At 49.8% G+C, this 24,669-nt stretch overlaps 8 protein-coding genes across 8 annotated transcripts; 1 reads left to right on the top strand and 7 right to left on the bottom strand.

Annotated features, from left to right (window-relative positions):
- Nucleotides 1-72: 72 nt before the first annotated feature.
- Nucleotides 73-1,449, bottom strand: BP5553_04442 (uncharacterized protein; the record flags this gene model as incomplete). Its single annotated transcript, XM_032013065.1, has 1 exon — nt 73-1,449. One exon carries the CDS (start codon nt 1,447-1,449, stop codon nt 73-75), a length of 1,377 nt encoding a protein of 458 aa, XP_031869665.1.
- A 1,889-nt stretch (nt 1,450-3,338) lies between these two features.
- On the bottom strand, nt 3,339-3,542 carry BP5553_04441 (uncharacterized protein; the record flags this gene model as incomplete). Its single annotated transcript, XM_032013064.1, has 1 exon — nt 3,339-3,542. The coding sequence occupies one exon, from the start codon at nt 3,540-3,542 to the stop codon at nt 3,339-3,341; it is 204 nt and encodes a 67-aa protein (XP_031869664.1).
- A 1,247-nt stretch (nt 3,543-4,789) lies between these two features.
- On the bottom strand, nt 4,790-6,272 carry BP5553_04440 (Glucanase; the record flags this gene model as incomplete). The annotated part of the gene is made up of 3 exons (XM_032013063.1): nt 4,790-5,423; nt 5,481-5,602; nt 5,661-6,272. The coding sequence occupies 3 exons, from the start codon at nt 6,270-6,272 to the stop codon at nt 4,790-4,792; spliced, it is 1,368 nt and encodes a 455-aa protein (XP_031869663.1).
- A 3,267-nt stretch (nt 6,273-9,539) lies between these two features.
- On the bottom strand, nt 9,540-10,627 carry BP5553_04439 (NAD(P)-binding protein; the record flags this gene model as incomplete). Its single annotated transcript, XM_032013062.1, has 2 exons — nt 9,540-9,739; nt 10,039-10,627. The coding sequence occupies 2 exons, from the start codon at nt 10,625-10,627 to the stop codon at nt 9,540-9,542; spliced, it is 789 nt and encodes a 262-aa protein (XP_031869662.1).
- Nucleotides 10,628-11,618: 991 nt separating this feature from the next.
- BP5553_04438 (ClpP) lies at nt 11,619-12,588 on the bottom strand (the record flags this gene model as incomplete). Its single annotated transcript, XM_032013061.1, has 4 exons — nt 11,619-12,127; nt 12,194-12,277; nt 12,328-12,478; nt 12,529-12,588. 4 exons carry the CDS (start codon nt 12,586-12,588, stop codon nt 11,619-11,621), a joined length of 804 nt encoding a protein of 267 aa, XP_031869661.1.
- A 580-nt stretch (nt 12,589-13,168) lies between these two features.
- On the bottom strand, nt 13,169-15,381 carry BP5553_04437 (uncharacterized protein; the record flags this gene model as incomplete). The annotated part of the gene is made up of 2 exons (XM_032013060.1): nt 13,169-15,015; nt 15,063-15,381. The coding sequence occupies 2 exons, from the start codon at nt 15,379-15,381 to the stop codon at nt 13,169-13,171; spliced, it is 2,166 nt and encodes a 721-aa protein (XP_031869660.1).
- A 1,887-nt stretch (nt 15,382-17,268) lies between these two features.
- On the top strand, nt 17,269-18,198 carry BP5553_04436 (putative TIM17-mitochondrial inner membrane import translocase subunit; the record flags this gene model as incomplete). Its single annotated transcript, XM_032013059.1, has 6 exons — nt 17,269-17,317; nt 17,372-17,391; nt 17,595-17,749; nt 17,805-17,848; nt 17,926-18,080; nt 18,133-18,198. The coding sequence occupies 6 exons, from the start codon at nt 17,269-17,271 to the stop codon at nt 18,196-18,198; spliced, it is 489 nt and encodes a 162-aa protein (XP_031869659.1).
- Nucleotides 18,199-19,501: 1,303 nt separating this feature from the next.
- Nucleotides 19,502-23,758, bottom strand: BP5553_04435 (uncharacterized protein; the record flags this gene model as incomplete). Its single annotated transcript, XM_032013058.1, has 7 exons — nt 19,502-20,206; nt 20,292-20,371; nt 20,833-20,851; nt 20,922-20,993; nt 21,136-23,365; nt 23,425-23,691; nt 23,745-23,758. The coding sequence occupies 7 exons, from the start codon at nt 23,756-23,758 to the stop codon at nt 19,502-19,504; spliced, it is 3,387 nt and encodes a 1,128-aa protein (XP_031869658.1).
- Nucleotides 23,759-24,669: the final 911 nt, after the last annotated feature.

Here is a 24,669-nt window from a genome sequence, read left to right as displayed (position 1 = left end):
TCAATTAATATACGGTGAAATTCAGTGTATGACAGGGTATCTCTTTTTTCATCGATTCGCACGTCATATCTTCTAATCAAAAGTAACCTTCTTTCCTTGAAATGTAGCGGTTTTCTTCATCTCCTTCGCTTTCTTCGCTGCCTGCCAGCTAGGATGTAAAACACCTACATCATCCTTCCTACCCAGCCCTCTCTTCCCCCCCTCTTCCCCTCCTGCTTGTGCAACTGCGTTCCCACCTGTTATCCTGTGACCTCCGCCTCCACTTCCATGCATGCCTCCTCGCCCTCGTCCTCTACCGCCATCCTTAGCGCCCCTCCTCGCATCCCACCCATCATCGTTCCCCGGCCTAACATCATTCACACTCCCTTGCCCACCCTGAATATGATTCGCTTTTTCGCCGTACTTCTTCTCCCATATAGCGCGACGCGCCATTTGTCCTGGTCTGTTTTTCTTTGGGGGAGGAGCATCTTCAATGTCTGAAGCAGATGATTCGGAGCCAGAGAAGTAGCCGCCTAGAAGGGTTGGGAGGAATGTGGTGCCTTTTGTTGTTGTTGCCGAGGGGCGAGAACGGGTTCTAGATGTTGGTGGTGGGGAGGGAGAGAGAGATAGCGAAGCTCGGGTTCGAGATTGGGATAGGGATGACTCTGTATGCTGTGATTTAAAGGTTGGTTCCCGTTCAGATTCAGATTCTGAGTCTGATTCTGAGTCTGATTCTGACGAGCCGAGAAGGGCGTCGTAGTGGGAGAAATCCTCGGAATCGAGATCCGAAGCTTGTTGTCCTTCCTCGCCTTCGGTTCTTCTGTGGTGCTGCTGCTCGTCCGCTGCAGAATCGAACCCTTCCCACTCAGGCAGTGAGTCTTTGTCGCCGACATCAATTTCGATGTTCTTCTGCTCTGTGTCCATCCGTGTTGGTGCACTTCCATTCCCCCTCCTGACAGCACCCTTCCCCTTCCCGTTCCCCACCACCTCCGGCAATGGAATTCTCATAACCATATACAAACCCCTCATAACCTGGCCCATAACCTCCTTCACATTTTTCAAATTGAACAATCCACTGGTAACATTCTTCAATGCCTTTGCCTCCTCTTCCCCCAACCCCTCGCCCTCTTTTCTAAGGCCCTTTTCCCTTACTTCTTCCGGTAGACTCTCACTCTCCGCCATCCGCTTAATCTTCAAAATCTTCGCACACAAATAACTCTCCGCCGTCTTCACCAAATCCAGTCCCTTCAGCGCGGCAATCTCCCGATTAATACGCGCTACATTTTCAGTGCCCTCAGGACCCTTCGCTTGTGCGAGCTTTAACCGTTTTCCGAGCTTTTGGCGCTCAAACCCTTTCGCTGTTTTTAGAGCACGTTGGAGGTGTTTTTGGCTCGACAGAAGCGTGTCGAGAACATCTTGCTTGGTTCGATCGGCGGAGTTTGGGGCAGCTGAGCGTTTTCGTTTTAGCATTTTGGGGTGGGATGAGGAGCAGTTAGTACTTGAAGGTTCTGGGCCTGTTACTGGGAGCTTGGGGATAGTGAAGTTCAGCCTTGTCGGAATTTTAACCCGGCGGGGCTGGCACGTGATGAGGTCAATTGTGGCGCCTCAGGCTCTGGAATGGGATGTACTCGACTTCATTATGAGCGATGTAGAGTACACACCCTTACTACCTAAGGTAGCTACTATACGTACAATCCTACCTAACAGCGTCCAGCTAACTATACAAAAAGGACCCGATCAATTTATCGAAGCCATCAAAGAAGAGAGTACTACCGCCTCGCGTCGTCGTACCACAAGCCACCAGAACTGGACGCGGATGTCACTCGTTGGCGGAAGAGGGTGTTGTCGTCGGTTTCCTGAGAGGCTATTCATAGGCGCTTGCCTTGAATATATTCGAGGATGGGGAATGAGGCCATACCATAGGGACCTTTCTCGTTCGCGAGAGAGAGTAGGCATATATTCGAGGAATCGGGATGGTCATCTCCTCGACAACAAACCAGAACTCAGGGGCACATGCACACAGTAATAGCGTACCCAGGCGTCCCATCAGGAAAGAAAGGTCCTACTACACCGATGCACCGTGGCAATCTCACTCTTCAGCTTGTTATAGGCGCCGATGCCAGGCGGGGTGACAGACCCACGCGGGTTGCTCACGAGTCGCAGTTCTCTTTCCCTTGCCCATTGCTATTATCGGCATGGCGTGAAGTGAAGCGAACGAAGTAGCAGATGTTGTTAACCTCCGGGGGAAGACGGCTTCAAGAAGCTACGGAGTACAGGAATCAATATTGAGTTTCTGTCTGTCCGCGTCCTATCTCGCAGTCCCGACCAGTTTGAGGTCCGGACGCGGCCTATATCTATCGATATAAACGTACAGCAGCTACACGGCCTACAATCCTCACGTATCTAGGTCGAATACGGCAGTGGCACCGGCGACCTCGCGACCGCGAGTGACTATATCTCGATACTTGTATGCCTTGCACAAAGTCCTTTGAACGAAGCAGGATTAGCGTTCTTCTGAAGATGATGAATCTGGCCGTGTGCCACCTTGATCAATTCTGCCAGTACGCACAAAGGGAGTGACCGAAATCCGAGCTGGGCCATGGCCACTTTGTGCCAGTGCACGACGATTTAAACTCATGATAGCCACTGATGGATATCCTTACTCTTCTCGATTAGGAGTGGGCCCGTATTGTTTCGCTATTATTCTTCAACCCCCCAAAATGGCTCACCGGTCGAAGATCTAGCCTACTAACTATGCCCTTCGTTTGCTCGCAATACGTCGCCGAGTTAAACAAGTTCTGCACTGTGTTCAAGAACCGAGGGTTTGGGCTAGGATCTGACATCGAAGGACTGGGCGAGGGTACATGAAAATGAACGCACCCTAGTCGCAGCATCATTAGAGAACTAGGCAGATAAACACTACTACGACACGCGATTTCTCAATATGCTACTTCACAAACGCAAGAATCTGGATGATCAAATTCAAGAGTTCATACAAGAAGACTCCGCTCGCAGCGCCCTCTTGGCAAGAAAAGTTCGCGGTGGCATGGCTTATCAAGCGGCTCTAGTCAATTAGCAACGAAGAGTCCTGCTAGCAATGAGACGAAAGAGGATTCGAATACGGCGCTACCGAGGTAGAACACCCGGACCGTCATTTCTTCTATCATGCGGCGCTTATTCCCGAGGCCTTTGGCTGAAGATGTCGCGATTCCCTCGAAAGTATGTCAAGTTCTACCATGCCATGCTATTTGTAGTACTATAATTCTCTTGCTAGCTGGGACATCCTATTTTATCTGCAAATGTATCGTCCGATACCCATCCCGCTACACCAGGACGCCTCTCTATATCCTTTCGCCGCACTAAGCATCTTCGTTCATGACGAGCTCCTCAAGGGTAACCACTATACTTCTCCTCCAGCCTTTCGACAATTTCTCACGCGCTTCGGGAAGCTCCTCGAACACGAGGTTGCCCGATTCGGCCTCTCGCCTTGCCTTTGCCTCTGGTGTAGATGACTGTATGGGACTCTTGGTCTTGCCATTCATCGAGCTCAAGATGGCCTCCATACCTTCATTTCATTCCCGATCTTCTCAGCTAGCTCGTTTCGTTTTGCTGTTACTGCCATTCGTTCTTCAACTTGACCTTCTGTAGCTACGGAGCTAGGTTATCCATAGTAGTTTGGCTTAAGTTTTTGCCAGGCACACGGCCCTGTCTGCCTGGGGCGTGGAGTGAAGTAGATCCCTGCGGTCTTGAGGATGCAACTCGAAGCTGATTAGTAGAGCTGTTGGGCAGACTGCAGAGGTCTCGACTCTCGGCTCAGTGGTGGTAAAGAAATTCATCGATGAATGGCCAGCGGCCTTGTAGGCAGAAGCGGCTTTAATTTACTGGTGCAGTCCCATCGCAGTTTGCCTATGTAGGCTGCGGGCAACTCAAGAAACGATGGATACAGATTTCTGGCCATCGCGTCATCGCGACGTAGTGATCAACTTATCCTTTCATTGTCTAAAATCTGTAGTTGGTCGATATGACTTTAACATACTTAAAGAAACCAAGTCTCCTGCCTACCTACCTAGGTAGGTAGGTGGCTAATAATGGCTTCCCCTGGTGGGTGTTGAGATTGATTCGGAGTAAGAAACATCACGAGGAAGTCGATCGGCTTATGGCAGTTTGGTTTGGATTAAAAGCAGTTGTATCAATCTGCTTAAATTTTCACTAGGAAAATATCAGACTAATCGGAAGGCAGTCTCGCTGGAAACTTTCAATCTTGCTTATTTTACCGCCCGGTAATCCGAAATTTATCAACACCTTGCTTTGCCAAGGGTAATCAGAGTTAGGAATAGCTGAACCCTGTGCGTACAGAGTCGCGAATGAGCGCAGAACCAGCCGTCACAGCCTCAAAGGCAGCTATCAGCGACGAACAAATATTTGGCAAAATTGGCATGGTAGACAGGGATGGGTCATACCACAGTAAGATTTTCCAAGCAGCTCAAAGTTGCGAGAATAGCATCGTCACCATCAAAGCATAGCCGACAAAATTCTTTGTCAGAGCTGTTTCTTGCGACTTGATCAATTTCATGAAAACACAAGTATTTTTGCAGTCTCAGTCAAATTTACCAAACTTAGATACAGGAAGAAGAACCGCCATTTCAGTCTATGTACAGGCAAGCTGTCTGTGTATTTACAAAGCCTCTCTGAAATCTAGCCATCTATCAAAGCTATTGTTCTTGTGTTAGAAAAGCACCTCTTTACAAGCACTGAGAATAGAAGAAGCTGAGAACCGTGCCAAATCCCCCAGTTTTCGTTATCGGCCGATTTAGTTGGCCTTGAAGGTTGAGCCGAGAGGGCCCCATTTGATGTTGGAGTAGACAACGGAGGAGTCGCCATGCTCGGCTTCAACCTTGGCTGGGTCACCAGAGTCGGGCGAACACGTTCCTCGGCTGACACCTGGCTCGCTGGCGTCCTTGGTTGGTGGGTAAGGGGCATCGAGCCAGAGCATGTTGGCCGTGTGGTCATCCCAGATGGACATGACAAGAACCATACCGTTCTTGAGAGCGTCACCCATGACCTTCATTCCTCCCCGAGCGGCGAATTGGTTTTTGTCTCCGAAAGCAGTCTTTTGGATTGCGCAGAAGTCGTCGGTGAGAGAGTTACCGGTGACACCTGCAATCTTGGACTGAGAGTTCTCAATTGTCTTGCCACCCTGAACGTAGAATCGCTTGATTTCCTTCAGGTTACCGTTGTCGCTTCCATCGGTGGTGATGAACTGGGTGACGACGGTCATAACCTTGTTGGTATCGACAGTCATACCGGGGCCCAGGAAGGTGGTATCTCCCATGCGGTACGAGTTGTAATCACATCCATCAGCGTCGCACAACGAGGCGTATCTGTCGTCAATTCCGCAGTCAGATCCAGTGCATCGAGTTAACCCAGCGCCAGTGCAAGGGTGGCTGTCACAATATCATTAGCAAACGTCTAGACAAAAATGCATAGGCAAGGGGAATTACGGTGTATAGGCTGATGCAATGCTGTTGGCCTCCCAGATATCCATCTCGTTGCAGCATGCTCCGTACTTCCCTGAGCCTGCATTCTTGTCGTTAGACTGTGGGTTCCAGCCTTCAGAGTTTGCCTTCATCAAAACATTAGTTCGAGGCCATTCCCAGGTAATAGGTTGATGATTGACTTACCTCTCCGTTGATGAACTTCATGTCACGAGGGCATTGGGCATCGCAGTAACCAGTTCCATACTTGGCACCGGCTTTGTTGGTGGAGAACTTGGACATTCCTCCGTCTTCTGCCATCTCACTGAAGTACAGCGCACCGTTCAGGCCGCAAGGGAGCTTGGATACATCCACATCGAAGGTGAATTCCTTGTTCAGCAGCTTGAACATCTCGTACTTGGTCTCACTTCCGGCGGCCATCAAGTATGTCCGGGAACCGACGTTGGTGTTGTCGCCCTTGGTGACGAAGTTGAGCTTCAGTGAGTTGCCGCTCGTGGTGATGCCGTAGGTCTTGGAGTAATCAGCTCCGTCCAAGGCGCAGTTTGCGGCGCAGGTCTTGCCATCGGGGCAAACAGTTTCGTTCCAGGTGTTACCAGTGTAGCAATTGGAATATCCGACTTTGTTGTGGAGCCATCTCCAGTTGGCATCAATAACGACGGACTGGGCAGATGTCGTGCATCCGCTGGCGGTACATTTGCTGACCTGGAGGGCAGGATGCTTCTCGGCGGTCAGATCACCGGCCAACTGGGCGCGAGCGCCGATCAGAAGGGAAGAGAAGGCAAGAGCGGCTGAGAGCATGATGAATTGTCTGGTTGGTACTGCGTGTGGAGGATGAAGAGATCTGGAGAGGAATTCCTGCGGGCTTATATGGCCTCCATGGAACTGTAGGACGATCTTGCCACTGTCAACACCCTCATGGCTAACTCGATATTAGAAAACGGATGGTGGAATTGCGGGGAGACACCCGGCGGAATGAATGCAGCCGGAATAGACCAAGGCCCGCATATGGATCGAGTTGATCGAGCAGATTGATTGTTCCCCAGTACGAAGTACCCCAGATTTCATATCTCATATGCCGCTCTGAGCCATATACAAACAAATTTCTGTGGAGAACGGGGAAACAAGCATGCAGACGAGCTCGAAGCGACCGCTAATTTGCAGCCAAGCGCGGGCGTTTCGATTTGAATTTACGACGTACTTGATCTGATATTCGCCCAGGCGGGCCTCGGCATCAGCCTGTTCGCAAGACGAGAGTGAGTAATGATGACCGGCCTCAGTCCCTCGTGTGCTCGTACCATCCAGCTTTGGTCTGGAACCTAGGCATTGACTGCATGACCTTCTCGGGGGGGTTGTCTTTTCATTCGTCTCTTTGCCTAGACGCTCTGGATGATTTTCCAGCTTTGAGAAATTAAGTCTTTGGCTTGGTTGAGATATCACTTCATTACGAGTACTGTACACGCACACTTTGGGTCCCGGCTTTATCTTTGGGATGTTATTACCGGGCATTAACATTGATATTGACACTTTTACTCAGCTGTTCTAATTTCTGATTTCTGATTTCTGATTTCTGATTTCCTGTGTTCCCGTTTTCTCTCTTAGCAGTTGTCGAGCCACGATAGTCGAGTTGCCTCTTGTCTCATATTGCCTGGGGACCCTTGCAGTGTACATATATCAGCAACCTATCATACAACCCTATTATACCCATTATACCTATTATACCTAGTATATACCTAGTATATACCTTAATACCCAGCCACTAAGAGGCAGCCAGCCGGGTGCGGGGAAACCTTACTCCATCTGCCGCACGGCGGTTGATGTTCCATGTCCAGAAGCCGACGACAACTCGTTACTCGCTACTCCAACTCATTATTATTGAAGGAATCAACTCAACGTCTCAACCACAACGAGAGGATGCCATAATATTGGCACTCCTGTCCGCAGCTCCTCTTACCCTGTCTCATAGGGACGACGTCATGCAGTGGGAATCCTGCTATCGTTTTGGACAACAATGGTACGTTCTCTTCCCCCGTACCCACCAGGTCATCTCGAACACCTAGTCTTGATAAGCATGTCTAGGCTCGTCCGGCGAAAATTCCCGGTCGTCCGCATCGCAGGAAATTCCTTCGGGCCTGGAATAACAATTTGACGTCCGCGGTGGCCAAAGGGCGATCATTTCATATATTCCACACCGGGGGCTGACATTCCGGCACGATCTTCGGATCTCGCGCCTAAGCTCAGGTTCAGTTCCTGCACCTGATCAGCCTCTGGTTCCAACCCTGGGGTCATAATGAGCGCTTTTGAAACCTCGGTTCCTTCCGAGCAAAACCATTGGATCTTGCACGTTTTTCTCTGCCCTGTTTTTCCGTGCTGGTGAGTCCTAGCTTCATGAATAATGGAGCGTCTTGCCCAGCTAGGACTGACGACCAAGTAGTCGGGCTTGTTATAAGTTTTCCCATCGTCGTAGTCGTCGTCCCACAGTTTCCAAGACTCAACCCGAGCCTTGCTGTTTGCCTCCGTCAGGTACTATACCGCCGAACACAGCCACTAGAAGTCGCTGCTTCGGCTCCACGGTTCGGCCAAGGGGGCGGCCTTGAAAGATCCCATTTGCTCTGCATAATTGTCTCAATATGCCCTGGCGGATTATAATTAAGTCATATATTTGCTGCGCATCCGAACCCAAGATAACGGTGGCAAACGGCTGATAATGCAGCGTTCCGGCCCACGCAGATATTGCACTATCAAAAGTCAGAATCCACACACCGAGGCCAGCCCAACCTTTGCTGTCACCTGAGCTTGGGCTTCATATATGCAGCCCTTCTGCTTAATGGAGCATATCCACCGCAAAAACTCTCTACGATCCTCCGTGTCTGCTCCACTGCTCGACTCGAAGCAATCTCTCGGAAGGGGAGTACGAAGCAATTGAACCCCCACTCTGAGAATACGATATGTTTATCTCCCAGCCACAATGACGACGATCTTGCTGTGGCTCGGGCCCTGTTCTCGGCCATAAACCCGATGGCTGAAGGGGAACGTGACGGGTGCCTTTCATCCCACCTGCACCACGAGCGCTGGGCGGGAACTTGAATATTTGCCGGCCACAAATGCGACTTTGAGGCTCAATGTGTTCGCGAGCGCATATGGTTTAGTTCGACTTGAGGCTGATGTACCAAGTACATCAGGATGCCAAAGTGTTTGCCCGAACATGCTGGCATTTAAACCCCGATGTCGCTCAACATCCAATTAGATCTTTACCAAGCTTATCCATTCTCCATTTCTCATACTTACGAAACTTTGGATAAGTTGGCCGAAGGGCAAAAATATCAGAATTTTAAAAGAGTAGTTCCTTGGTACCTGCGCCAGTCGTCTCGCTCATGTACTGTACTCTCTATTCGCCCAGCGTACGCAGTACAACCTCGCATATCCAAGTGGGCCGACTACAATGCCCCGATACACCCCTTCTCCAGTATGAATTTACGTACCCGCGATAGCAGTAGCAGTTCCCATTGCCTTCTTCATGACCCCAATAAAAAGCATTGCGAGAAACACCGAGCAAAACCGGTCAGTTTATACTTGATGCCGAGCCTCTACACGATCCTACGTAGTAGGGAACTCAGAGATATTCCATTGATCTACGTGATGCATCAAATGCAGATTGCCAACAGTCTAAGCCCCAACGCCTTCCGCCTCGGCGTAAGTGCCTGCAGATTCCAGTGTACCTGATATGTAGCCTAATATGAATTGCAGCGTGAGATTTGAGTTCTTCTAAAAAGGATTTTGCCTCACGAGCAGCAAAGAATTGGGTGGTACTCAGTACAGTACATGCAGATCAAATGCTTCATTCTCCCCTTATTCGGGCCTTTCGGCATTTCAAAATCTGATCCTAACTTCAGTAATGCTTTCAAGCCTGAACTAAGAATAGGAGACGAAAATGATTATCCACGCATCGGCTTTTGCAAATCATTCCATAGTGCTCTCCGTCAACCCCTTTCACTCCTACATCGGGTTATGCACACCATATGGCAGTTACCTTCACGTTTCATAATATATCTTTACAATTTATGACGCTCAGTATGTAGATGGCATCACACTTAGCCTCCCCCCATCAATCACCATCACGTTGCCTGAGCAGTAGGCGCCTGCTTTGCTCGCCATGAAGAGGATGCAGCCTGCCATGTCCTCGTCGCTGCCTACTCGCTCGAGGGGGAGTTGATCGCGAGTGAAGTTGCCACCGCCAACGAGGGGGCTGATCATGTCGGAGAGGAAGACTAGGGTGGTGGGTTACCTCAAGTCAGCACGTATAGCAGAATAAAAAATAAGATAGGAGCCGATTCATAAGATGCAACGTTCTCAATGGGGAATGGGTGGCTCAAGAGGACTGAACTTCAGAGCTGCTCCGTATAGCTTTCCCTTCTCGCTGGGCTCACAGCTACCCTCGTAGACTTCTACAAAGTCTTGTCCCAATTTGGATAAAATTCACCCAAGTAACCCAAGATCATGCAGGAAATAAGTGGCAAAGCCGCTATCATCAACCAAAAAGATTTTGCAAAATGAAACACGAACTTACACCCAGGCGCCAAAACATTAACTCGAATCCCGAAAGGTGCTAACGCTGCCGCAAGCTGCTTCATCATCTGTGTTGTCGCCGCTTTCGTCTGCCCGTATGCATACCCAGCGACAGGCTTCTTCGTAAACCCCCCGATACTACTGGTAGCGATGACCTGACTCCGCTGCTCCACGTTTACCTTCTTATTTCCCTCATCCAAGAGTCCTAAAAAAGATACTATCGTATGCCACACTGCTGCCGTGTTAACCGTAAATGTATTGACATATTCCTCTATCCCCGTTGGGCTTTCGCTGCCCTGCTGCCCCACGCCGAACGCACGCTGGAGATCCGCAACGCTTTTTATCTCGGAGGCTGGGATCTTGGGACCGGGACCGGCGATGCCGGCGTTGGCCACTAGAAGGTTGATGTAGCCTGTTTCTACTGCGATTTTCGATACGACTTGGTCGAGAGAGGATTGGGATGTTACGTCGCCGACGATTGGGATTATGTTGTTTGTTGGAACGGACCGAGAGGCAGATTCGAGGACTTCTTGGCGTCGGCCAATGATGTAGACTTTGGCGGCGCCGTTGAGCGCCAGGGCCTTCGCCATCATTAGGCCAATTCCTGGGCGAGGATGGAGTTAGAGAATCGGAGATATAAGTGCACAGATGGGTGCTGGGGATTGATTTAATGGGATGAGAGCTGGTTTTAAACAAAATAATGTTGGAACTAGTCTGATGGGGTATGAACCTGAGCCCCCTCCAGTAATAACAGCTATGAGGCCATTGACGTTGAATAAATTTGTAGCTTGGAGTGACGATGTTGTTGACTCCATTTTAAACGTTGAACTAACTGCCGTTCTCGCTGTTGTTGCACGTTATAAAGTACCTAAAATAAGAACAGTAGGAGGAGAACATAAAGGGCCGAAATAAAAGGATAAAAATAAGACTTAACCATTGAGCGGATTTAGGGAGGGTTTGTATTGCATTCTTTAGTATGGTGTAGTAGCGGAGGTCCGCTGGACCTGTAACATATCCTTCACGGCTGTTGTGCTGTGTGTGACATTTGACAAGGTGCAGGTGGGGTCATTGTGAGATTGCAGTCAAGAACCCGCCTCGTTTCGTTTAGTATATCCCGTGCAGCTCATGCTCTATTAATACCTAGTATATGGGGCTAGCTATGGGTATTTGGGATAATGCCACGAACATTAGCAGCACCAGAACGCTTCTATTATAAAATGCCTCAAATGAAGTGGGTTTATATAGTATGCCGTCTTCCGTCCCTAGAATTTAGTGGCTTTTATGTACATAGAGCGATTAACCATTAGTAGATACGTCGGATACGGTGGCCAAGGAGGCCTTGGGAAAGTCGGAAGCTGGGAACAGAGACCTGTGCAGCCTCGAAGGAAGATGGTTGTGAAGGTAGTCCATGACATCTAAATTTTAGAAATGCGATCCATAGACTTGGCTACATCACCCAAGTGTTAGTAATTAATCAGTTGCTAAACTCGAAGACTAAGAAGAGCAAAAACGAGGACAAAACCTACACTCCAATAGCTTCTTTTTCTCCATAAGTCTCTGCACCGGCGTCCCCTCGACAAACTATCCAGTATCAGCGACGTATAAGCCAGAGCTACTTGAAGTACGATATACCCTTTCAGCCAATGCATTAACGGCATTCAAAACAGCAAGCATTCTCCCACTTCTCAACGACTCATTCTGCAGCCTCTTCGTCTCCATCATACTCTTCCCATCATTAATCTTTAATTGGTCTTCCAGAAAGGTTTTCACACGACCTTGAAAACCCTCTACGGGAAATACATGGTTCACCATACCACATTGCTGCAATTCTTCAACACTGAGTTTCCGGCCAAACATCAGGAATTCGTTCGCCCGGTGCACACCTATGCTTTGCGCGAAATTGATGGCCGACCCGTTCTCGGGGACTAGACCGAGGGCGGAGAAGGGGACTTGCAGATACACGGCGGAGGAGGCGAGAACGATATCTGCTATGCCGGTAAACCATGCGGCACCGCCCCCGACGCCGGGGCCGTTGAGTGCTAGGACAAAGACTTTGCGATGATCGATTAAGCTACGGAGCAACTCGAGGGCTGGTTGGGTGTTAATGGACCCTCGTAAAACATTCAGATACGCCAAAATCGAAGAATATCACAAACCTGACATGAATTCTCCTAGGTATTGCAGTTTCTTCTCAGCGTCATTGAGAGAGCCTAGCCCAGCTTCGCCTAGGGGGATCAAATCTAATAATATTTAGCAAATGTAGTTTCTTCATAAGGGGCAGAAGGTGTACTTCTGACGTCAGCACCAGATGAGAAGAATCTCCCCTCGCCAGTGAGGACCGTAAATATCGTATCGGGGTGTTGGTCAAGCACTCGGATGGCGGCGATAGTTTCTGCTATGAGTTTGCTGCTAAAGGAATTGAGGGTTTTGGGCCGGTTGAGCTAGGGTTATTCGTTAGTGCAATTCCCGTGTTATAGGGAATGACAATGACTTTGATAGTGCCTATTTGGCCATTGATTGTGAGCACAATGTCGTCGTACTTGGACGACATCGGGAAGCGCAGTGACCCAGAAGATGGCCTAGGAGTTGGTATTGGTCGTAATGAATACCGGATTTAAAGAGCAATATAGATGGTCTAAAGGATTGGTAGTTAGATATAAATATAAACATAAATTGCAATGTTTCACAGCTTATAGGTACTTTGGCAATGATGATCAAGTGTAAGCCTGACGTTCGGACGGCGTCACCACTGGGCGACAGCCTGCCTGCCTGAGCACTAAACCCGATACAGTTACCCGTCCATTTAAACAGCCTCGTCGTGTTGGACTTGATAAAAGATGGCAGATTTGCTACTCGCAAGGCTTTCGAAATAAATAGAGTGAATTAATTCCATAAGCCTATCTAGATCAGTCACGTTCACCTTCTAAGTTGATAAAGTTGATTTATTGAATAGATTTGAAGTTGAATGACCTCTACACCTGCAAGGGGGCGAGTATGCTATACGAGATAAACAAACAACCGCATCAGCTTCTCACCCCCAAAGGTATCTCATTTGACCAAGAATATAAAAATACTAATATTCATCACTCGTCACCCCGCCAAAACATAATGTACAATTCCATCATCTCAAGCTATGCAGTAGCAGCAGCCGCACCGCAACTATCCTTCTGACTCTGGCAGTCACCCATCTTAACGTCGGGTAACTTTCCTCCATTAACCGCATTTGCACAAGCGTTGAACTGGATATCGCACGCTCTCTGAGCCGCGGCGGATTTACTCGCAAAGGTGTTGCCATTGACAGCAAAAGGCCTCTTGGCATCGCCCGAGTCGGTCACTGCCAGGGCGGCGATGCCTCCTAGTGCTGCAGAGTTTGATACTTGAGCTTGCTTTGAAGCCGTTGCTGGAGCGGCGATCGTTGCGGTGGCGGTGGAGTTGGAGAATGGTGCCTTGACTGAAGATGCGGAAACTATTGGGGCGGCATTGGCTGATGATGGGGAAGCTGCTGCACCGGTCTCCTCAGGGGCGTCGACGGTAACGGTCCCGGTGACAACGGAGCAATCGGCACTATCCTCTGAGCCAGCAACATCTCCAACAACAACTGCAGCAGCGGTGGTTTTGGCAGCGGCCGAGGTAGCGACTGCAGCTGCATCGGTGTTGGCGCTAGCATCGGCGGTAACAGTAACACTCACTGTCGACTCAGCAATGACGGAGCCAGTGATGGTAACGCTTACGGGGACGGTTACTGTGGCAGTGACGGTAACAGGTGCGGCGGAAGGTTTAGCAGAAGATGCGGCAGCTCCGCAAAACTGTCTCTGGCTCCTGCATTCTTCGAACGAGAAGCCTGGGCCGGAGAAGCTGACGCAGCGGGTATATTGGTGGCCGCAGGCAGCCGCAGCCGCAGAATTCAGGTCATCGAAAAGCTCGTTGAGACATGCGAAGCGGTTCCCTTGTTTGCCAACGGATGGTGGGAGGCCACCAAGAGATCGGACGAATTGGAAGAAGGTTTGTACGACAGTGACTTTATGGACGACCCTTCCTGTAGATACTTTCTTGCCTCCTTTTTGCGGAGTTGCAGGCGAAGCGGCAGCGGCTGCCGTGCTAGAGACAGCTTGGGCAGTTGTCGTTGTGGCGCCAATGACCGCTTTACCTCCATTCCCGCCTCGAGCAGTTGGTGAAGCAACGGCGAATGTGGTGTTCAAGAACGGGCCGAGTTTGAGAGATGACACAGCCTTTCCTTGGCCGCCATTTGCTGCCTTAGTCGTGGTAGCAGCTTTGGTTGCTTTGTTGTCAGCCGCACCCTTAGCACCCTTTCCACCCTTTCCACCAGCCTTGGTTGTTGTAGAAGCAGCGGCGGAACTGGAGGCGCCATTTCCCCCAGCATTTGACGTGCCATTACCATTGCCCCCGGTTGACGCTCCGTTGCCATTGCCCCCGGTTGACGCTCCGTTGCCATTGCCCCCGGTTGACGCTCCGTTCCCATTTCCCCCGGTTGACGCTCCGTTCCCAGTGTTACCCTTTTCAACAACAGTAAACTTGCTGCAGTCATCTGGAGTTCCACGCTGGGCTACCGGCATAAGGACGGGCTGATGGTTGGATGAGCTGGCCATGGTACAGACACGGTAGTTTCCTGCTGGAAGGCCACCAGTAACACTGGCTTTGAGAAGCCCATTGCCGTCCCCGGCATCGTTGATACCTTTGAAAAACGCGAATTGAGTTGCATCCAGAGGCTGCTGAGGGTTCAAACTTTTCCCCAAGTCTTGAACGGTCACGTGGGTGTGCCCGACGACTTTGCCGCCAGAAAGTTGTTGCGGGGCAGCGTAGTAGGTGGATGCTGCGTTAGTGAAAGAACCGGCAACGAGGTTGGCCATCTGAACGCTAATATCAAATGTGGTGTCGGATTCGATAGTAGCGCTCCCATAAAGTGGGAAGGTGATGATAGAAGACACCATGTTTGCCTTAGCAGGGATATCACCCATGGCTACAAAAGTCAGAGAGTGTGTGTTTGTGTGGAGCAAGGGAGCCTACGAATTCCATTGCACGAGCCACCTTGGACCTGAAGACCATTGGTGAGTGTTTTCCCGGCACAGTTGTTGATGAAGTTGTTTTGGGAGGTCTTTGATTTGGCCTGTCCATCTTTAGGTTCCCCTTCTAGAAAAGAAGCCGATTGAATGGCATTGGCAGCAAGAACAGTCGCCGTTACATCATCGTTGTTGTTGTTGTTATTGTTGTTGTTGTTCTGGCGCCTATGGATGTCTCGATGAAGCTGGCTCGGATCAAAAAGTGATCGAGCTTCGATCACACCAGCTGAAGCCAGCAAGGCGAGAGAGAGGGTCTTTGCCAACATTTTATATCTTGTATGAGGATTTTGGTCAATATAAGGTAAAAAGCATATAATGGTCCGGCCGGGTTGAAGGATTGTGTACAAGAACAACGTCGACGCAGTCGGTAAAAAGAATGTATAGATTCACAAAAAAGGAATGTCAAAGAACGAAGATACCAAAGAACGTAGTTCGAAAAATTTCGATAGGGAGGCAAGTGAGGGTTATGGGACCAAAGTATCTTTATAGCTCCTTAGCCCGCACGGCCGAAACAGCTCAAGGAGATTAGCCATATGATCAAACATCGCACACTACATATGATTGCAGTGCGCCGGGCACTAGCCTAGTATTGCCATCCTAGGCCTCATGGCCGGCCTCAGCCTCATTGCTTGAAATTGCTTCATGTGTTCTACCAGCTCATTTCAGTTTCAGTTTCGAGGAGGGAACCGGAGGTGGTGTACTTCGTAGGCGACTCACTGGGAAACGCGGAGCGAAAAACACAACCCTTGCGCACTTTAGCAATCGCGAGTCGACCGGCGGTCCGGCACGCTTCGATTGCTCGAATCAATGCGTCATGTACGACATTGTATGCAGACGAGGAGATTTGAAAGCACAGGCAGGGCAGAATATTTGTAACAACAAACGTCGCTGATCATGCAATCAAAAAACATGACACAGGAGAGCGAGCACAAGCGAAAAGTCTGATACAGCACCAAACAAACAAACAAACGATGTTACCCCCTCGTCCCCTTGCAGCCCGCGCTTCCCGGTCGTCCCAGGTAATCGGGTGCGACTGCAATCCCTCGCTCAGGAGATGGCGGTGCAGATGCAAAAGCTACCAAAACAAATAGGGTAGAAGGCGATATCCAACTTCGAGGACAGTCAGACAGTAATTTGAAAAGCTACATTAATATTGTCCTCAGTCCTCACACAGTGATAATGAGGGTATGAAGTACGGTAGTACCTGTACCACTACTCTGCAGAGCGAAGAGCGTGGAGCTTGGCGGTTAAGCAGGTGGTGCCGAGGGTCGACCTTACTGTTACCTACCTGGTGGGCGTTTCATCGCCCGAATCCGAGACGCCGTGATCAGACGAACTGGGCTCGGGCGGTTGCTGCGCGCTGGCGATACGAAGCCCACGTGGATGGTGAGCTTGGCTATATCGCAGGTGAATAATTGGCCGAGTGGCTCCTGAGCTTAACTCCTGGAGCTTAAGAGTTGGGTTTCGACACATCTTTTCCGCGGGGTCGAGCAGCGCGACACAGGGAGAATGGTGATTTTCAGCAAGGGGAAGCGCGTTACGAGTTCGACCAGATGAAGCCTTCCAATGGGTGGGGGGGAGCGGGCGTCTCGATGGTGTGGAAAGTAGCACGAAGTCGATGTATGGATGCGTAGATGTATAGACATGTAGAAGTGTAGAAGTATAGAAGTGTGAAGTTGATAGTTCAAGTTGTGTCCAAAATACTGTGGAGTTCGAGGTTCGAGCCGCTGACTAATAAACCCCGGAAGGTACCTAGGTACTCGAGTACATGACGGCCGGTAGTTCACGTGACTAACAAGGGTGGCAGATCACGGGGTTATGGCCCCGTGACCTATGCGCCCCTTCAAGGCGCTAATACTAATACGGCAACCAATCCCAGCCTGGTTAGTCGCCCTCCAAACTCCAGAGAGGTGGTCGTCGGTCTTGCGGCTGCGAACAAAAATTATCAATTATCCAACGTCAAGAACAGCGCCAACTCCCTCCTCGACCACCAACACACTACCTCTCATCCGATTCCTGTCTGCCATATCCGCCCATTCTCGGCACCTTGATCTCCAGCATCTCTAGCTACTGGCGATAATTCTCGTGGTTGGATGGTCAGACGGGGCTCGAGGAGCGAAATCGATATTCTATTCATTTGAGCATCAGGAAGGATGGATCATACACGAGACCCCTGCCCCTTCGTCGTGTTCAATGACTTTGGTCCGTGGACTTCCTTTCTTTCTATATAAACGCGTTTGCTAATGGTAAATATAGGAGGGGCCTTTTCCATGGGGGTAAGCAATGCCCTTTCTTCCATGAGTTCCATTATTTAGAGAGGAGTTGCACCGCCGGGAGGAGCTGAACACTGATACTGTACGGCCCGGGCAATGCTCTTCCCCACGGCCGACGTCATGCAAAGCAATGGAGACGCGCCTAAGCCTTTCCCTCTCCAGAACTTCAGACAAGATGCAAGGACTAAACGCTTTTCTACACATAGGCAATAGGAGGCGCGGTATGGCACGGCGTGAAAGGCTTTCGAAATTCCCCATACGGCGAGCGGCGGATCGGAGCCCTCTCAGCTATCAAGGCTCGAGCACCTGTATTAGGAGGAAATTTTGGGGTTTGGGGTGGACTGTTTAGCTCCTTTGACTGGTATTCAACCCCAAGCCATAATCCTACAAAAACTTGCTTCTGACATGCGTTTAAGTGCCGTTAAAGGAATAAGGAAGAAGGAGGATCCATACAATGCTAGTACGTTTACAATTTAAACGACTCAGATGAAGGCTGTGCACGGAGACTCGAGGAATTTCAGACTAATAGGCTTCCAGTTATTGCAGGTTTTTTCACTGGAGGAGCACTGGCTATTCGAGGAGGTGCAAAGGCAGCGAGAAATTCTGCGATTGGGTGCGCATGTCTCCTTGCCGTGATTGAAGGTGTAGGAATTGGATTCCAGAGAATGATGGCAGAAAATACTAAGCTCGAAGTAAGTGAATTCCATAGCTTGCCACCTCGAAGCCAGCTAATCAGTTATGTAGATACCACAACCTCCCTCCGCTCCGCCATCTGAGACCGGCAGTACCGGTTTCCCAGCAGTCGCATAAATTCTCGGTGCGATCCTAATATCACATGTGCTGTTCGTCCCACATGGCACCCTACACAAACTTCACTCTTTCTATCAATTGCCAAGAGAGGCATTGGACTGTTGTATTTTATCGGGCTTCCTTTGGCTTTTGGTTGCATGGTTGGGACGGTGTACAGATAGACGTCCGATTACTCAACTACTGGGTTGAACGGATGAATTCATTAATTTATGATCAGCATACCTGCCAAGAGCTCGGCAGAATTCTCCCATACTATTGATCTCGGCTTGTTTTGACGGTAAGCTCGCCAATATTGACCCACGGAGCCTGATTGTGCTGGTGCTCGCCGCGGGGTACTTGAAGCCAATACCAGCGGGGACGACAATGAAGCCGCTCAGGGAAATTCCTACTCGTAGAGGTATTTTTTTATGCCGCAGTTTGAAGCGAGTTGACAGGATTAGTATGTGAAGAGGCAACTGGCTAGAAAGTTGTTACTGGGTTAGCGTAAAGGAATAAAAGCAAGGCGAAGAAAATAAAAGGAGGTAGAGCGGAAAGGGGGAAACCGAAACAAATAGAGAACAAACTCTCCCCTAATAATTTATGGCCTCCAATGCAGCGTCTAGAATCCACCTACTCTCATAGAATCATGATAGACATCCACGTGGCCTCTTCAACCCCTTATCTGAGTCTATAATACATTCCATTGGGCCGGTTTGGGGTATTCTTGTGGGTTGTACCTACCTAGGTATGCAAAGCCCATTCTAAGTTCTAACTGCCCAGTAAAGGTTCCAAATCATCACCCATCGAGAAAACTTCGCTACAGGCACGGAGAGTGAAGCTTTGTGTATGCACCAAAGCTGTATGTATGCTAGCCATCCGCAGCTAAGGTTGCAAAATTATTGGCCAACATGAAAAGGGGAGAAAGACAAGAGAACTAAACAGGCAAACCTCACGAGGCCGAGAACCGACGGGCCGCCCGGACGGCGCTCTAGGAACTTTGAACTGGGCAATTGGTTGGAATGGGATGTAGAAAGAACCGGAAGCAGATGACGGGACCCAGTATAATAAGTGAGGTGGTATTTGCAAGAAGGTTAGTGACGAAGGAAATCACCCTCCCCCTAAAATCTAAGATAGATATGTAGAGATAATGTATCATGGGTGAGCAAATCAAAAGATAGACGTAGCTCCAACCTCCAAAATCAAAAGACCATATCCGATCGAAACTCTAGACGCAGATCAAACAATTATATCCCTTGGCCCAATGGACGCACCTGCCCCATTCTTCCAATACCTATTCCAACCCCAAAACGCCCCTTCCACACTCTCAAGCACCCCCCTCGAAATTTTTCTCAGCCCTAAAATCGCCATTCCCCTTTATCGCCCTCTTCCCGTTCATAAGCACCATGACCATAATAATAGTAACAGAAATCACCAACATGGCAAGAATAAACCCACTCCGTCTCTGCTGTTTTTTATACCTCTCGCTCGCCGAAAACGTAACACAGCAATTCGACCGACTACTCGCAATAACTTTTTCCAGATCGGGCGAAGCGTCCGTAAATACCACACAGCAGTTATTTCTATCTTGCTTACCTGACTGGTGGGAGCATTCTTCGCATTTGCTAGAGGATGACGACGGGGTTTCTTTCTCGAGGAGGAGGCGCCCGATTGATTCCTCCAACCACTCCACGCGTTGCTTTAGGCCGGCGATTGTGGCCAGCGCGTCATTGCTTGTTTGGCCTTCGCCGCCGATGGTGCTGGGTGCTACGCCCCAGAGGTCCCCGTACGGACCTGGCATTCCGCTGCCTGTGCTGGCGGTGGTTTGGGTCATAGTGCTGGGTGCAGGCCGGGGTGTAGGGGGCGAGGAGTAGGTGTGGAAGGAGGGAGGTGGCGAGGACGGCGCGGAGGAGATGGAGGAGGCAATGGAGGTCGGGAGACCAGAGTTAAAGTTGGGTATCGGGGAAAGGATTATTGGGCTTTGGGTGCTTTGGGGGCACTGTGACGAGAAGCTTGTGTCCCGTTGGGGGACCTGGAGAAGGGAGTGTTAGCTTTGAAGTTAGGAGTGGTGGGATAGGTAGGTAAAGGAGGTTCTCCAAAGCCAGAAGGGAACGAACAGTTTCATAGCGATGTCTACTCATCGTTCCGGTGGGGTGTACCGTCGTTCCTGTATTTCGTAGCTTCTCGTTCCCTTGACCTGGAATTAAAACCGTAAAGGCAGTATGATATCAAGGCACGATGAGAAGTAACAGGTGGTTCCACCAAGACCCCAGGATTGAAGCTTTACGCATCAGCAAGGGAATCCATCATTAATCTAGGAGCGTGGAGATGGAGATGGAGAGTTATTAGGCCGACTATGAGGGCCGTCACGGGACCTGTCAACTGCACCGCCACGCCGCGTCAGCTTTCCCTCTCAGCCTGCTTCTGTAACCATTCTCGCTCGGCATTGAAGTATTGGTGCCAATCAAAGTCTCGGATGGCGTTGTAACTTGTAGGGCTGCGGCGCGGGCGCATATCGTTTCTCGTCGAATAAGACCACAATGGGAAATCATCTGCGAGGGCCTGTGCTGAGACCAAAGCACTGGAGAAGAGCGACCTCACTGCTCAGTCCCTGCCCAGGGTTCCTTCAGGCTTCAACACCGCGGGGTACGGACGTACTTATACATGGATTAGCGTACTAATACACAGTACGGAGTAATTGCTTTATCCTCCGATTAATACCTTATAGTTATCAGCGGCGGAATCACCAGGGTAGGCAGGAAACCGGATTTTAATGAAGTATTCTGGATGCCTAGTTTCGCTGGCTCTCTGAGTAAAGTCTAGGTTTGTTACAATTAGTATAGCAAATCCAGCCACTTGCTTGAGCTTTGATCAGTACGCCTAAATGTTAGTTCTCTGCGGGCTGAGCAAGATAGGTATGTGGGATAGCAATAATAGCAACACCTCTCAACGGCATCATACCCATCCTTCGCGCCATAGATTTGATGATGGCCTCGCCTCCGATTTCACATGGCCTGCACCTACAATCCTTTTTGTCCATCTGATTTCCTCCCACTCAGTCTCCCGGATGTTGGCAATGTTTAGCACCCAGCCCGTAGCGCTTTTTTGGTCCCTTCTCAGCCTCCCCAAACACCTGGCCATCTTCTCCTTCTCAGCGCCAACGAACACCCTGCTTTCGCTCTCCACGAGACCAGTAGACTTGTAGTTCATGAGGATACCAGTTGGAAAAGGAGTGTTGTTACTCCAAAAATCTGCAAACTGAAAGTGCTGCTCCGTAGTGTGAGCGTCGTGGGATGAAAATGTGACCCGGGCAAACAGCTCAATCACGGCATCTTGGCTTCTCGCATAGCACCTAGCACTCTCCCTAAACATCTCACCAATTCGGAAACAGACGCGGAGAAAGCATTGAGCAGATACCCCGACTATAGGACAACGATCCTGAACTAGAAGTGGGAGGTCTAGTCGCACAAAGGGCCTGAGAGGTTCGTATTCATGTGCGTCATCCGGGATCGCACTGGATGTGTCCCAGGTCGCTGTTGCTGCTGCTGCTACCGTATAACCGGGCATCTTGTGTTGAGGCGGGGGCATCAGCATCGAAGATCTCCCACGCTCGATACCTAGAAACGCACAAGTACTGTTACCCCCTCCCCTAGCGCTCCCACTACCGCACAGGATCGTCCAATTTTCTACTGCCGGTGGAGAGGGGTCACTACTGTCATTAGTAGTATGATTGTTCGTTGCTCTTGTTGATGAAATATCGAGCTCCCGTGAATTTAGTGGCGAAGGAAAGCGAAGAGAACTACCATATACGTCTTTATAATCAGAGTCATCTTCGATAAGTTGCTGAAAGCTTACAGGCGCTTGGAAATTCTGAACAACCCCAGCAGGTGGGTCGAGTAACTTCAGCATTTCTTCCTCTTCCTCGGCGTCTATAGAGTATTCAGTTAGGCTAAAGCTGCGAGTCGGCGGAAATGATGTAGATGGGGCCATTGTGTTCACCAGTGATTCGAGCCGCTCTCCTGACGTTTTATCGATTTGGAGAACGGAGCTGGATTTAGGCCACCTTTGACCATGACTGGAACTGCTGAGATCGGGCTGAGAGGGGTTCTCCTCCCCGTATTTTGAGCTACCTGTTAGGCCTATACCTGGAGTCGTACCGCCAGAAATGTGGGCAAGAAGATCGGCATCGTCCAAGCCTTCAGTAAACTCGTCCGCCTCGAAGTCTGTCGAAAATTGGCTGTGGTTAATGCCTGTAGCTCCAAATTCACTGGCATGTTGGCGAAAAGTGTTGTCTGCACTTTTTGAGGGTATGCCTTCAGGAAAGGTCCCGACAGCTACTGGAAGCATCTGTGACTCATTTCGTGCTAGCTCTGGCTCTACTCCGAGTATATCGCTGCTACCTAGAAGGCTGTACAGCCCTTGGTTGCCGCTAGAAGTGGGACTGTCATAACGAGTTTGGCGTGTATAGAAATCAAACTGATGCTCTTGATGAGTCTCAAGTTTGCTTAGAAGTGTTGGAATGGTCAACACATGGTTGGCACCCACCAGTCGCGTGTCAGCTTCACTTGTCCGCTGATGGGCGTCGATGGTTCCATCCGTGGATGGCTGTATTGCTTGGCTATGCTCGCGATTGGGTTCACTAAAGGAGAGATCACTTATCTCGGTGTTCTCGAGACTTTGTCTAAGAGGGCCATCGCTACTTGAAGCAAGGCGGTGGTCTGATAAACGATGGGCCACTTCCGACGCTACATCTTCTAATTGCCCGGGATACTGGACTAGCTGAGTATCCGCAGTGTCAGCAGAAGGATTCTGAGAAATGCCCTTGTGCCGGAAGGCTGCAAGTTTGTTTAAAGTCGTCTTCGCAATCCCATTTCCACCCGACCTAACCGCATCCTGCGTTGTCATCCATCTCTGATGATTGCTTACGGCCTGTAGGTGGAGAATTGCACCTTCGTCAACTTTTCCTTGAGGTAGCAATAGCTTAGTGATTGTAAGATTCTTGAACGCTGGCAGCTGAGCCACGCTACTACCTGTACCAGCAAATAACACTTTGCTTTTAGACTTTCTCGTAGTTTCCGGAGGGGTGATCAATTGAGAATCATGTATCTTGCGGCCTTGGCCATGGTCCTGCAGTCCAATGTCATCATTCTCGTTAAGTTCCCAGCTTGCGGGGTTCGAATCGAGTTTGAGTCTTGATTGTGATTGTGGGCTCGCTGCCGACTTTCCCCTCTTGGGGGGTCTGTCTCTGACAGACTTCCTTGGGCCTGGTATCCCACGTTGTCTTCGTTCATATATAGCCAGACATTCCCGAGAGAGACCGGTTCTTCATTATTCGCCAGAGGATATGTCCGCTTGCTCCTCCTGTTCGTCGACTTCTCAGCTTCTAATAAGTCGAGAATATTTCCGCCATTAACCACTCCACTTTGAAGGGCTTCGCATGGGCTGCTAGGCCGAGAAAGTGCAGGTTTGTGATCGACAGGAGGAAAGGTTATTGGGTAATCGAAACTGCGATGTACTCTATTAAACAATCAGTTGCCGCCAGCCAAATGCGATGATCTGATATGACTGACGCCTCCGGCGACATTGTGGTCCCGAGATTATAGACTCCTAATTACACCCAGCAAAATAATGATGACGGTAATAACGCTATCGTGGTGTGGATAGGATGGCGGTGGTGATGAAGTTATAGTTATTGTGGAGCTACACGTTTCGCAGCGGAATCTAGCATGGCGGCCGAAACTCGGCAATGAGTGCGCCATAGCTAAGTCGCCCCGTGACTCTTTATCTAAGGTATATCTTCATGTGCTTCTTCATGGGCTTCGTCATCTTTCCGTCGCTCTCGTCTTCCGTCGCCCCTTCGTTGAGCTCGCCATATCACGAGTAATCTATAGCGAGTATTGCGTCCCCCCGTTCTATCAGTCCCTTGTTGAGCTGGTACCTTACCCACCTTATAGCTGAGGCTTCGGACAAGCACGTGCCTGACATTCGCAGCCCAAGTCAACGCAAACGCTGAGCGTAGAGGCAAACCTCCAAACCCTCAGCTGATACCCACAGCATCCAGCCACCATATTATTTACATAGGAGCCAAAGCAACATCCGCACCCATTGCCCTATCTTGTGCGGGGGTAGGAATAGCCTTAGCCGAAATACCCTTTGTTGCGAACTACAACACCATGTTCTCCTCGGTCAGTCCGTTCCCTTTGCCCATCGTGTCTAACATTTTATTTGCATTGCTGCGTCGAAGTTTCCTTCTATCAATTGAGCCTCGTTTTGTAATTTTTTTGTACATGTTAATTCCATCTTCTCATACCCCTTCTCCAACCCGGCTAGTCTCAATTGCTATTCGGTTTGAATCAAAAGTGACCAGGTACGGTGGTCAATTGATTAGCTATCCAAGCTACCTGGGCTACTCAGGTTGCTCATTGGAACTTTAAAGTCTAAACTTCCCGAGGATAGACCATGAAGAGGCTTCACAGCTAGCATGCAAATTTCAGA

This window comes from Venustampulla echinocandica (genome assembly GCF_003357145.1).
Source record: "Venustampulla echinocandica strain BP 5553 chromosome Unknown scaffold_2, whole genome shotgun sequence".
Classification (NCBI taxonomy): domain Eukaryota; kingdom Fungi; phylum Ascomycota; class Leotiomycetes; order Helotiales; family Pleuroascaceae; genus Venustampulla; species Venustampulla echinocandica.
The sequence above is the reverse complement of the archived record's forward strand: the minus strand, read 5'-3'. Positions and strand labels throughout refer to the sequence as shown.